At 34.9% G+C, this 13,692-nt stretch overlaps 1 protein-coding gene across 3 annotated transcripts in view; it reads left to right on the top strand.

Moving 5' to 3' along the window:
- Nucleotides 1-13,692, top strand: part of FANCD2_1 (Fanconi anemia group D2 protein) — a gene marked incomplete at its 3' end in the record, with an annotated part of 31,483 nt that overhangs the window by 4,237 nt on the left and 13,554 nt on the right. The window contains exons 2-7 of one of the 3 annotated variants that reach the window (XM_012942225.3): nucleotides 10-849; nucleotides 2,385-2,580; nucleotides 5,059-5,520; nucleotides 8,535-8,769; nucleotides 9,792-10,383; nucleotides 12,405-12,732. In XM_012942225.3, coding sequence (XP_012797679.1) covers nucleotides 10-849; nucleotides 2,385-2,580; nucleotides 5,059-5,520; nucleotides 8,535-8,769; nucleotides 9,792-10,383; nucleotides 12,405-12,732 — 2,653 coding nt within the window. Of the gene's footprint in view, nucleotides 1-9; nucleotides 850-2,384; nucleotides 2,581-5,058; nucleotides 5,521-7,844; nucleotides 8,770-9,791; nucleotides 12,733-13,692 lie in introns of those variants that run through there. The other 2 variants (XM_051210875.1, XM_051210876.1) reach the window with 2 other exon arrangements.

Below are 13,692 nucleotides of genomic sequence, written 5' to 3'. Positions count from 1 at the left end.
TTATTTCAGATGGATACGTGTAATTGGCTTAGATTCTCAAACGTGGGACTCAACCTGTCAGACTACCAATGGTTTCAGACCTCACAATCAGTCTTTCCAAGATTTTATCATACTATGTATAGCTCTCAGTACTCCAACAATGACTGTTCAGAAAAGTGGAGATAATTTAGATGCGGTTTCGAACACTTCTTCAATGGAAGCTCTCTGTTCTTCTGACTCATATCAATTTAATCGCTTAAAAACTGAAGTGCTCTCTTCAGTACGTCGTCTTTTGATTACTGGAAGGTTGTTTTCACATGATAAGATCCATAGTGATATAGACACATTTCTAGCAAATTACGGAGAGTTACTATTTTCTGGGAGTACTCGTCTTTTTTCACCATTTACATTCATTTTAAATCAGCTTATCGCATCAAATGATCTGGTTCCTACTCATTTCAAATTTGTAACCAGGTATATTGCCCTCTCTTTATACATCAAAACATTCACTAGCTGCATGAGTGACCATTTACAAAAACAGGAAATCATAAGTCATCTTGTTCACCATTCGTTGACGGGGATCAGTAGCTTAATTGTGAGAAATACTGGTCGCCCTAAGTTGGAAGGCATCATAGACGCTACCCTTGTGACATTGACACGACTAGCTCAGTCGAATGCTAAAGAATTCGGGATTTTCGAGACAAATTTACGTGCTCTTCGCAATCAAGTTGATTTTACGGGGTCTTGTTGTGATCCTAAACAAACTAGTTTGAAAGATTTTAACGTGTTTAACGGACACCACTCGGGCTATTTACACCGGAAAAAACATATAAAACATATATTTTTTATACTCGCGTATACGGCATTTGGGTATGTCTTATTAAATTTTAATTGAAGCATTTACATTGCTCCTAAAATGTTGCATTTTTTTCCTAGCGTTTTTTTGTTTCTGTTCATTTCAAAATATCTATCAGCGACTTACAGCGGAAATTTTTATTTATCATCTAACTCAACTAGGTTGTCTTACCTGTACACACCTGGCTTTTACCTTTAACGTTCACTTTCGTCGAGTGGGCGAATCAAAAACCTAAATAAAATAATTGTAATAGTTAGGATGCTTTTGGTTATTTTTGACCTGGATTGATAGATCTCTTGGGACTTTATGGGATTTAGGGACAAATAATATTTGCAAGCTACTAAAAAGGCTTCTTAATCATTCGCCATATTGTCCGGGAGGTTCTGTGTCAATATTTGTGATTGGAAGACGTACTAAATAAGTACACAAACCTTGTGAAGGCTCTGTACTCATATATTATTGATCATGGGGAACTGTCACCAGAAGTGTCTAAACCAAGTGGCACTCACCATGGTCATCCACCACCCCTATTTGTATTTAAATTCGTCATCGATGTCCTCCAACCAACTTTTCAGGGATCAATCTGCTAAAAAGTTCGGTTACTGATTTAGAATATATGAATGGTGAAGACTAACAAAATGCAGTCTTGATCGCCTTGAACAACAACAACAATAGCGTATTTAGGATGCGTTTCCCTCCTTTTAAATGCGAAATATTACTTCAGGACTGGTCTGTATCAGTGCTTAAGCTAAAAATAAGAAGTGGAATAGTTAAGTATATCGGTTAAACAACTTATCTTAAAGTTCATGCAAACATGTATCACTATAAATCAACAAACACTCGAAATATTAAGGATTTGATTATACATTGTAATTAGATATCTTGTGTAATAAAGGTTCTAAAACACCAATTACGATAATATTTTACACAGCAGAGTGACTGAAAAAAGCCATAAATAATAATTCATGGGTTAAGGTCAATCAGTTAAACTAAGTTCATTGACGAGGTAGCAACTTGAGAAATGGTGTTACCAAATAACAAAAATGTGATGTTACTCGGATAAGGGGAGATTAACAGCACTTTGTTTTTAAATAAAATCAGATTTAGACGGTTGACAGCCTCTGGAAATTTAAGATGACTAGGTCTTAGTTGCTTATTAATCAATCTGATGCATTCCAAGTATTGTATGTCAATGGAACATCTCGAAATTACAATAGTGGAAGTCTCTTTCTCTTGAGCGAGGACATTTCGAAACACGTTCATTTAATTCAAGTCAACCTGCTCTTTCTATTGTACTAATAACTGCTTTGGCAGATACCTGTACATATAAGTATAGTATCATCTCAACTCACCGATTCTGTAGATATTCTAAATTGTAGACAATAGGCTGGTTTTTATTTCTCGTTATTGAACTCAATTTTATTGCCAGATATAGTTACAAGGTAGGGTCAGATCACTCATTAATTATAAGCTGTTAGATGCACGAAATTAGTTTCATACCTCCATGTATATACATGCTCACCTTACAATTCTCTCTGTTCCTTAATAGAATCAGAGAACATCGCGAACAACAGGACAGTTTACTGCTGTTTGTTCGTAAGCTGCTGTCAAGTCAGTCATTATTTTCGAAATGTGTGGGTATAATCGGTGCTGTTGCAATAATTGAAGTAATCTGTAAGAGGGACTCTTCGTTGAAAAACATAGAACGCGATTCGGCTACTTGTCTTTCACTGAATGAAGACGACGTAAGTTTGTTTTCCTACGATTTCGGTTATTTTGGTGTTAGCGGGACATAGGCTGGATTAAAACATGCTCAATGCATGATTGCTTTGGTGCACTCTGATTGGCTAATTCTTATCCAATCAGCACTAGTCGGTAGTTGGAGAATACTCTAGAATCTTCTCATGTAAAAACTATAAATATACTGACGTTTTCTCTATTGTGCTTCCTACTGGCTTCTGACTTGCTTCTTGCTTCCATCTAACCTTGTTATTTGGAATATAGTCTCTTTCCTGTTCAACCGTGTTCTGATTTGGGGACTTGTCGAGTGAATCGGTGTCCGAGAATACTAAGCAATAGGAATAGCTGGGTCATAACCGTAAGAAGAAAGAGATTATAACATTTGGATTTCTCTTCTGCTTATTTTCGGGGTGAGTATATTTTTTCTAGCCTTAGCCTTGATTCATTTTCATGCTGTTTAAGGAAATTTGCGACATCATAACTATTAAACACAAAAACTACCAGTCAAAAATACGCTTTGGACTTTTCTCAGGTTTTGATTTCCTCAAACTGGTATCGTTAGGATTTAATTGTTTTGTAATCCTATTCCTGTGATTTTATGTCAGTCTAAAATGTTTATTCAAAGATATTTTAAATATGCCAGATGCTCTGATTTTTAGTATATACGGACTACAAATGAATTTAAATAAGGATCGTAATTCCATTTTCGTGGTATCAACAGATAATTCTATATTTATATTTATTCAAGTAACTAAATAATGATTGAAATCTTTTTTAATGAATAACAAGTCTAAATCTCCCTTCGGAATCACTAATTTTGTAGGTTTGATGTTTGTGATTAGTTAGAATAGTCCTTCGTTTTTACTCTTAGTTTGAATTTTTCTTTGTAGTCTGGGAGAATTTATTGTTTTTTTTATAACTCCGTTTATTGAGTATGACCGGTGTGCTGTACATAAATCATCTTTTTTATTAAGGGAGACGTTACTAGTAGTTTTAATCGATTTTAGGATTGTCGTCGAACTTTAACAGCTGTATGTGATGACTAAATGAGAACGTATCCTTAAATGCAGGAATTCAAACTGTAAACTTGTAGACAATAGGGAATTAAATATTAATTTGGAGTGTGTACGGTGCATATTTTTGTTAGATTGAATTTTTTTCAAATTAGTTTTCCGTAAAATATAGGGTTTGTACACATCTTGATTGTTTTCCACTAATTAGCGTTTGATGTTGACACCTTTCACAAGTTTCTGCGCTTTCGTTTTACTCTTATTGCTATTCCGCTGTTTTTCGCTCCATTGGGTCAATATTTTGATATGCTATGTCTGTCATTCTTTTTAAGGACATTTTGAGATATTTTTTAACTAATTTGTAACATTACCATAATCTTCTAACTGGATAGTAAAGTTTTCCTTCAAAGTCAAGAATTCCCCATCTTTGTTAACTAGAAAGGTTTATCTTGAAATGAAACTAGTTTGTCTAGGGTAAACACAGGTTCGTTCTCTTGAACTTTCAGTCATTACAGTTTGGTCAATCTTGGATGTCCTACATGATTACCTTGTATGACATTTCGCAGTTGCTAAAGAAGCTCCTTAACATTAAAATCAATTTTTTAGTTGATTTTTTACTTTATCACCTTTTTGGAGAGACAGGAATCCGCCTGGGTTCACCTTAAGTTCTCAGTAAAATAAAATACATTTTCTATTTTGTAATTGTTCTTTTTCTATTTTATATCAACTCTGTAACGAATAGTTGTGTTAGTAGATCGTCACGATAGCTGATTGACATGTTGGATGTATTAGTTCAGTTGCGTTTTGATAACAAAACATGGCGAATATGTAATATTATTTGGAGAGTGTATCGAAACTTTTTCAACTCTTCCAATGAATCATAAGCCGATTCCTTACGTTTGTGCTATAAATGTTCTAATGATTTATTCATTAACAGCCATTCGTTATGGTGCATTGTAGTCTTGTATTTTATGTACATAATCTCATGGGTCCGAATAATACGAAACACCTGACAGGAGTTGTGATTAGTAGGTTGAGAACAGACGAGAAATTCATTGGTTATTGTTCGTTAGTCCATAAAGACACTGTAAGTGGACATTATTACATATTTTATGTTTAATCCTTATTTTTGCTTGTCAGCACATGTTATATAACTACCTTAGTAACAAGGCGATAGAGAGGTAAAGGTAGTCAAACGCATTGCCCAGTGATATGAACCACACGAAGATGTGTGGTCGACCAAGTTGGGACTGACGAAATATCCATTATTTATGGCTCGAGAAGTTAAGTAATACGACCTAGAATCGATCTCAATGGTTCAGTTGTACTGATTTGTCATCTTCCTCTGAACCTTCAATTTACTATCATTTCATAATTTTTATTCGATCTGATTTGTTACCTATAAGCTATATTCCTTATGTCTAGTTTCTATTTCAGCAATTTTTTTTCATCCTGTGAACTTCATTTTCATAGTCTGCTGTGTTAGCTTCACAGCTTGCCCATGTGGATAGCGGTCGAAGCAGTACATATACCACGAATACTAGTCGAAGCAGTAATGCTAGTTCATTGAGCTTGAAAGTTCCTGGCACAGAACTTGCTGATGACCCATGTGATGTTCATCTGTCAGTTGGTGACAGTGAGGAAGATACAGGTGCTAACTGTTCTTCCCATTCTTCTCACCTTATAACGCCACCTTCTCGTCTCCTGCTAAGACTGATAGGATTGGTCGAATATTCAGTTCGTTCATATTGTCAACTAATGGTGTTGTGGTTAGACGAACTGGCATTTTGTTTTAATCGATTAACTCAACTAAGTGATAAGTGCAGGACAAGTCAATCCATTTTAGATCATGGATCTATCAATGAATCTCCCTTTTACGGAGAAGGCAAAAAGCTTGTCATTTGGATGGGTGCTCGAATCATGCGCCATTTCCAGGTTAGTAGTCACATTTTTCTGTTGCATTTAATTATCTTTGAACTCTGTTTAATTTTACTTAATTGCTTTAGTCCTATTTCGATATATGTATTATTTAAATCATTCAGCAAGATGTTTTTCTTTTCATATTTGATAAACTCATACTAATATTCAGAAGGGGTTTGTGGAGATTTTAGAAATTTCACAGATTGAAATCATGAGTCAATTGAAGCTAGACCATCATGGAAAACCTGGAAGCACTGGACGGCCGTTTCGTCCTAGTATGGGACTTCTCAGCAGTGCGCGTCCACGACCCAGCACCTCGCGGGATTCGAACCCAGGATCTACTGGTTTCGCGCGCGAGCACTTAACCAACTAGACCACTGAGTCGGCATCCAATGGTGTTAATGTCTAACTTCAACCAATCCACGAAGTTGCGTCACCGTACACCATTGTCTTCAGTGAGTTGTTATCTCAGAACAGACCTTGTTGAACTTCGCTGGTAACGGCTTCTCACTAGAACTCCAGGAGTATCTCTTGAAGTCAGTCACTAGTGAGCAAATGATAATTATCAGGAGGGGTTTGTGGAGATTTTAGAAATTTCACAGTTCACTGAAGACAATGATATACGGTAGCGCAACTTCGTGGATTGATTGAAGTTAGACATTAATACCATTGGATGCCGGCTCATTGGTCTAGTTGGTTAAACACTTGGCGCGAGACTGATAGGTCCTGGGTTTGAATCTCGCGGGGTCCGGGATCGTAGATGCGCACTGCTGAGGAGTCCCATACTAGGACGAAACGGCCGTCCAGTGCTTCTAGGTTTTCCATGATAGTCTAGCTTCAATTGACTCATGATTTCAATCTATAATACTAATAAGCTGTTTAGAGTTGCTTGACTCTTGTCAGTATGATTTTATTTGAATCCGGTGTTTTATGGATCACCTTTAAAGATCGTCCACTCAGGTAACTTTGGAAAAGTTATTACTAATTAAAGTTTCGTTTTGAGCTATGTACACAAGCAGTTTCCTCTAAAAAGTTGTGTGAACTTTCATCACGGTGGGTGTTGTGTGTTCACACAAACTACAAACCGAAACATTTCAGTTTCGTCTATTTTAATCGTTGTCTTTTTTTTGTGTAACACTATATTTAGATTGATAAAGTATTCACACTTTATATTTGAATTTTTCCTGAAGTCTATCGGTGTGTGTTGATTTCTCTGTTTGTATTCGCCTAAAAAATTTCTATTTTTTGCGTAGTACACCAAATTTTCTCATCTGCAATTATGAATAAAAACAGTCATGAACAAACAATATTCTTTTCAACAAGTTCTCATTAGGTCCTACAGTTATAAATCCAAATTACTGTTCCAAAGCGAATGGCCAAGTTTATGGCAATTACATCATTTTAAGTTACAGCTTGTAAAATCTAAGATTCTTGGCTGAATAAAGTTGTAATTGCTTATATTAGAATTACTAGAGTTTAGTGTTTACATGAATCAACTTATAAGTCAGTTGAAATTATGATATGAATCATCAGAACAAATACAGATAAAATTCGAGATGTGCAATGTTAACCTGAGTTTGTTCATAGGTCCATTGAAATTATGAGACTAATGGTCAGAATAAGTATGGATAACATAGAGCGAAAAAAATAATAATGTAATTGCAAATAAGGATAAGTGTTTAATCGAGGATTGCGTAACATATATGGTATAATGTGAATTCGGTAAGAAATAATAAATAATAATGGGTGCTAATTAAAGTTTCTCAAATGTTTACAACCGTCGAAATGATAATAAGACATATTTAAACTATGGAAATACAAAGAGCGTGGCTGCATGAAAATTAGTCAAACTATGTCCTCATGTCAGGACGACTGTTAACCGATTGAGCTAGAAGTTGGCCAAGTTAAAGAAAATGGTTGTACATGTTTTTTTGAACACAAAGCTTCGGATCTCTAGTTACTTTGAAGGATTCTTAGTCTAACTAATTTAAGCAGATGACTATTAACACGATGTATCACTGCCAATGACTGATCTATTTTGGGTGTTTAACCCGTCTTCACTCAATGAGCTAGAATTGAACTGCTAACAGCTTTGACTATTCCTTTTCTTAGCCACACAAGGAGTTGCTCTCGAGCAAAAAATAAACATTCGTAAAACATCTTGCAATGTGACTTACTTCATGAGAACAGTTGGATCGATGCAGTAATGCGTGCTTGAATGATGTTCGACTGACGAATTGACTGACTTTTCTGCCAAGCTGCCCTACATGTATATATATATATATATATATATATATATATATATATATATATATATATAACGTCCGACATAATTTGAAGGCAACTTTATCGTGTTTATCATCGGAACTACAAACTAGATGGGCAAGAAAGGGGCATCGAATACATATACGCTACATAAATCATGCGATTTGTGTGTGGGCTGTGATACTGCCTGGGTGTCTAGACCGAGACATATGGTTTTCTTAGCGGGCCACACCCGGAGCTTTCGACTGAAAGGTCTGATCCACAAGGCAGTTGAACAACGTCAGGAAATGCAGTCCCGTGGTAGCCGGTGACCAACAATTGGTTCATACGCTATTTGTTCCCTCAGGATACTGGAGCCCATGTGCTCCAATAGTTTGCAATCAGGACTTTCCAGCGTCCCTAGGTAAACCCTCCGTGTCCACCATCCCGGTTAAAGCGTCGGACATTCACCTTTCTTTATCTCAACTTCGTAGACAACACCCCCGCCAGGCAGTGAGTAAGACTTACCTGATAGTGGCTGTATACCCCTGACCATGTGAGAGCATCCCAATCATCTCTGACTTTCATCATTTTCGAAGTAGTTGACGTAATTATGTACATACATATGACTAGTTCAGGGTATAACTTAGTAGTAGATAACAAATCAGTGGTTAAATTTGAATTGATGTCATGAATTTACTTGAAATAACGGTATCATCTACTGTATTGATAAAAGTAGTCCTGTTTATGCCTTTTTAAGCTTCATTCTCCCAATTTATTTTCAGGATGATTTCGTTTTGGATAATGCTTCTTTACAAAATTATTTACCTCAGTTTTCATTGCATAAACCGAGTTTATGTGAAGTCGCAGTTGCTTTGGGACCCTCATGGGACAGATATTCAGCTAATCAACGTTTATTCAAAGGGGAGAATTCATCTGTTTCGAGTCCTCTTTTATTGCCTGCATATTTAAATTTGATAGCAATTGTAGAGGCAGATCAAAATGGTGGAAATTTGGACAGTTAGTCATTTACTTTTTATATTGAAAAGTAATAAATATTTTTTTGTGTTTTATAATTTCCTCAAGTTTAGATACTTGATGTTTTAACAGGAATTCTTACATTCCGTAAGGTCTAGGGTTAAAAAATCTGGAAAATTCTGTATTTTTATACCTATTTGAATAAAATGTCTGTTAACGTAATGTTTGAGAAGCAGTGTTTTCTGTAAGCTGGCTAATAAATTATAGTGCTTTACGCTCAGGCTTATAAAATTTCAGGTAAATACTGACGTACGGTACCTCTCTGACACTTCATTTGAAAAATACGTCAGAGTGTAAAGTGGCATACAGTTTTATCATTAACAAAATGGTCGTAGTATGTAAATCAGAACTTTCCTAGCTGTTTGGTATTTGGTGTACACCACTGATTAGTCTTCGTAAACCGTCTCTAGTTGTCACTTCTGATTTTAAGACTTTCCATTTCCCTTGTTTTTTTGTGGAAAAAGAAAATTCGAATCATGTGAATTCAGGTGTTACTCGTTGAATAACATTTGATTACTAGCAACCACAATCCAATCAAAGGCAAATATCTCATCAGTGCTTTGATAGCGTTTTTTGATTGTTCTCTGTTTTGTATTGTCACTGTTCGATTTTCAGCAAACTGCAATACTTTGAACCTGTTTTCCTCTTGTACTTTTATTCAGTTGTCTGATTTTACATTCTGTGAGTTCATAAACTGTGTACATTCTGCGTCAGTAATAAAAAGTGTGACGAAACATTATACTTTCCAGATATAAACATACAAGATAACCAATTCACTAGTTATAAATACCAGTTTTGTTTGTCTAGTAATTTATTTCAACCATCTGAGGTTCACAAATAATTACTGTTACTCCGTTTTATTATATACTTTGGAATTACTTTTACCAGTAATATCGTTCTTAACAATTTTGTTGATGAGATGGTAGTTTTTATAGTATTAGTAAATGTTGCATAATTAGCTGTTTATGATAACTCAGTGGTACTTCTTAATACTTATTTTTCAGCCATCGATGCTCTTTTGGGTTGTCCAGTCCTAGTGCCAAACATGTTTCTGAACAGCGAGGCTACCCAGTTGATCACGGCGAATGAACCAGTCAGCATTGAGGAGCCTTACTTAGTCATAGGAACGATCAACTGGTTCATAGAAACTGTCAACGTTTTCGCTTCTAAGTTACTGTTTGCCAATTTGTCTAGTTCACAAAATTTTCACTTTCATACAGTTGCATCAACTAACGTGTTTAATTCAACTCGTATACATTATTTATCAATCCTTCTACGTCTCATTCAGATTGCGAAACTTCGTCATTGTCTCTATTATTACTTAGTAATAGCATTCAGAACGAAGGACGTCCAACAACCAGATGCAGTTGAGATATCCGATATTGAAAACCCTGGATTTCAGTCTCATTATATGTCAACCGACAGTGAGTATAATGTTTCTTCGTCGAATCTGTTCTTCCCTACTGCTACTTATCAACCTGCAACGTGTTTTTCTAATCATTTTGCTTCTTACAATAGAGAAGTCAATCAAGTTTGGTTTAATTGTGGTGTTCATTTGCAGTCATTTCTGTCTGGTGATATAGATTGCTCTTCAGGGTACGTTGTTTCGCTGTTACTTCCATTTCCGAACATACTCATACCCATCCCTTCTCTCACTAATCTCTGTTATCCAATATACTTGCTTGTAAGCAATCCAATATTCATGTAATGCTAAAAACGTAGTGGAGAATCTCCATTAAAAAAAATTGTTTTTAGAAAGTAATGTGCCGTTATATGTTGATTATTAGTGTGATTATTACAAATGTGGGTTTATTTTTAGTAGTTGCATCAAATATTCAGTGTTACTTCTCAAATCCTTATATAATCACTGATGATCTTTCTTGTTAGACTGATGTTTCTTTACACCTAAAGACTTATATCCCCGTTATTTTTCATTGATACATATCAAATGTAGGTAGATACGCTAAACCTATTCCAATATTTTCACCAGTATTTCATAACTTGACACATTGTCGTTTCAAAGAAAGGCGGGAAGTTTCTGTGAGTTGTGTATGTTACATTATGGTTGTTGCTCATAACATCTGTGATGTTTGGTAATGAAAGTAAAGTATGATTGGTCGTTGAGCGTAGACAGAAATCCACAGCTTACGAACTATTAAATATGTGATTTTCCTTCTTATCATTGATTTCTACTCTGGACTCACTGTGTATGACTGCTTGTAATTGTATTCGGTCAAGTATTCTCTAGTGTTAATCTGGTTCTCTATTTCGGAGTCGCGAATCCTGGTTCTGACATTACGTGATTAGTCTTATTAACGTATTATCTTAATATGTGTGTAGAAAGGAAAACATTGTAAACCATCTATCATATCAATCTATTTCCCTTTTACGTATTATTTTAAAAAAATTCTTTATCTCCAACTACTATAATCATAGAAGATAAATTTTCACCATACATAAAATATCCAGTTCTGTGTACTTGTGAGATCGAAGACATCAGTGAGTCTGAGTAACTGCAAGTTAACCTGAATACAATGATCACCGTATGGCCTTCTGTAGCTCAGATACATTTTGCTGTGTCCTGGAGCCGCTGACCAATATTATGTGACAAGTCACCAATCAGAATTCTAGTTGGAATTGCTACCTATTCTGCTTCTATTTCCTCTACAGCCTATTGTTGTCGAATTGACCAATCATACGCCCGACTAGCACTGTTGACTTTGAGCCGACACAGCTAAGTTCCTGTTGGCCCCTTATTTGCAAGCTTTTCTCCATGTCCTGTCTAGAGTCTGAAAGTCAGCAGTCAACTCCTACTATATTTGTAGGTCAAACAAACGTGGCTTATATACAGACATACCAGTCTGCATCACATCTTAAAAAGAGAAATAACTAATATACATGAACAATCCAAAAGCGTCTGTGAATAAAAGAAGTTGTAGATAGTAGACTGGCAACAAATTAGGAGTAGTAGGTCGTATAACATTAATTAATTGGTTAACTGGGACATATAAATGGAATATACATAGTAATCCAGTTATTCAGTACTTATTATTTAAGAATATACATATTAGTAATCTGTAAATTAGTTCTAGGATTCATCATTATTTCAATTTTGATTCTGATATATCACATTTCTTGAATGAAGTCGGAAAATTCATATGTCCACCTTTCACTTTGGTATTCAGGAAGGAAAACCAAAGAAATAAGTGATAATTAACGACTAAGTAATACTGTGGTACTTAATCGAAATCTCACGACAACAAGCATAAATCACAAAACAACTAGTGATTTTCTCACTTTTACCCATCTAGAGATAAATTACCACAAGCTGTTGTCTGGTTATTTGTAAATAGAGTGTACTCGCATAACAGTTCTACCTGATTTTTTAAGCGTGCAATACAAAACAACCAGTGCTTTTAATTTGCATCAAATTGACGGAGAAAAGTGTATAGTTTAAAGTAGTTAAAAATGTTATGATGATCTCATATAATTTACCATATATCAATCACTATTGTTTAGTCCTGGGAACATTATAGTAAAACAGTTTACCTTAAGCTAGAAATTCCTAATGACCTTCTTTACACTTCTGTTAGTTCTTCCATGTAATCAACTTTCAGCCGAAAAAGAAATAGTTCCAGCTCAAGATTTGGTACATGTTCTAAAGGAAAAGAAACACGTGTCTCCTCCAACTTAAGTATTGTAAAGCGTAGAAAAGCATTAGAGAACACAATCGAAAGTCAATGGGATAACGTAAATGAAAATCAAGATGACAATTTATCTGAAATGAGTGATTCAGCTGCTTCACAAGATGAATGTAATGCAATTCAGCAGAGCGATTCACCGCAAATCCCAAGGAAACATGGCAAGAAGACTGTTTTTGTTAAATCATCCAAAATGGCTAAAGTCAGTAGAAAAGCAATTAAATCTGATAAACTCTGTGTGATGGTATGTTAATGTTTCTTTAGCATCGGAATTTGCTGGGTTGTATTTTATACTGATATTCACGTGTTAATCTTCACTTCTTTTCAGCTAATATTATTATTTAAACTCAATTATTGCAATGAATTTACAGTTCTCGATGTATAACATTTGATAATTAAGCTGAATATGTGGTTTGTATGATACAATGTCTAATATAATACACCTAAAATCTAATAATTCAATCGATATATAGCTAACATAAACACTATCGATTTGTGTTTTAAACTGTATGAATTCCCATTTCTAATACTTATTAAGCTAGAGATTTTAGTAACTTAAAAACTATTCTAGAATGCATTAATCCGTTAAAACAAAAAAATTGAAGTATACGTTTAAAAAATGTAGAATAATCAAAATGTTAATATTCTACGTTTAAAGATAAACGGTTTTGTCTATTTGTTATGTCATAATTTATACGTGAATCATTCACAAATAATTGTGATGACATGATTTTTACATAGCCACGCGGTACAGTCACAAGGCCAGCTGTTCTATTGACAATCAAATAACAGTGATAACAAGAATGTGTTAGCATAGAGGTACAGGTTAGACGAAAGCGTTTTAATCCCTTCTATTTAATGTAGTTAGTCTACATGTCTGTCTTTAATCTTGACCAATCACACTACATTTTGACTGGATAGACCAATAATTTATAGAGTCTAGTGGAACTGAAGAAATGTGTATTTCAGGCAAATTGATTTTTCGTCAGATTGATAACTTAGTTCATGTTTGACTGCTTTTTAGCATTAATATATTGTTTGATTTTTGGTTCCTAATTATTCTCTCACGTAAAAGTTACATAAAATATTTTGAGCTTTCTTAGTCTAAGTTTCATTTTCCCCATCTTTTTTACACGTATTAAAACTATATTTTTCCAGTTATCCCCGTCATTAGAGCAGTAAATATTTACTACAATACTGTTAC

The sequence above is a fragment of the Schistosoma haematobium genome, chromosome ZW (assembly GCF_000699445.3).
Source record: "Schistosoma haematobium chromosome ZW, whole genome shotgun sequence".
NCBI classification, from domain to species: domain Eukaryota; kingdom Metazoa; phylum Platyhelminthes; class Trematoda; order Strigeidida; family Schistosomatidae; genus Schistosoma; species Schistosoma haematobium.
The sequence above is the reverse complement of the archived record's forward strand: the minus strand, read 5'-3'. Positions and strand labels throughout refer to the sequence as shown.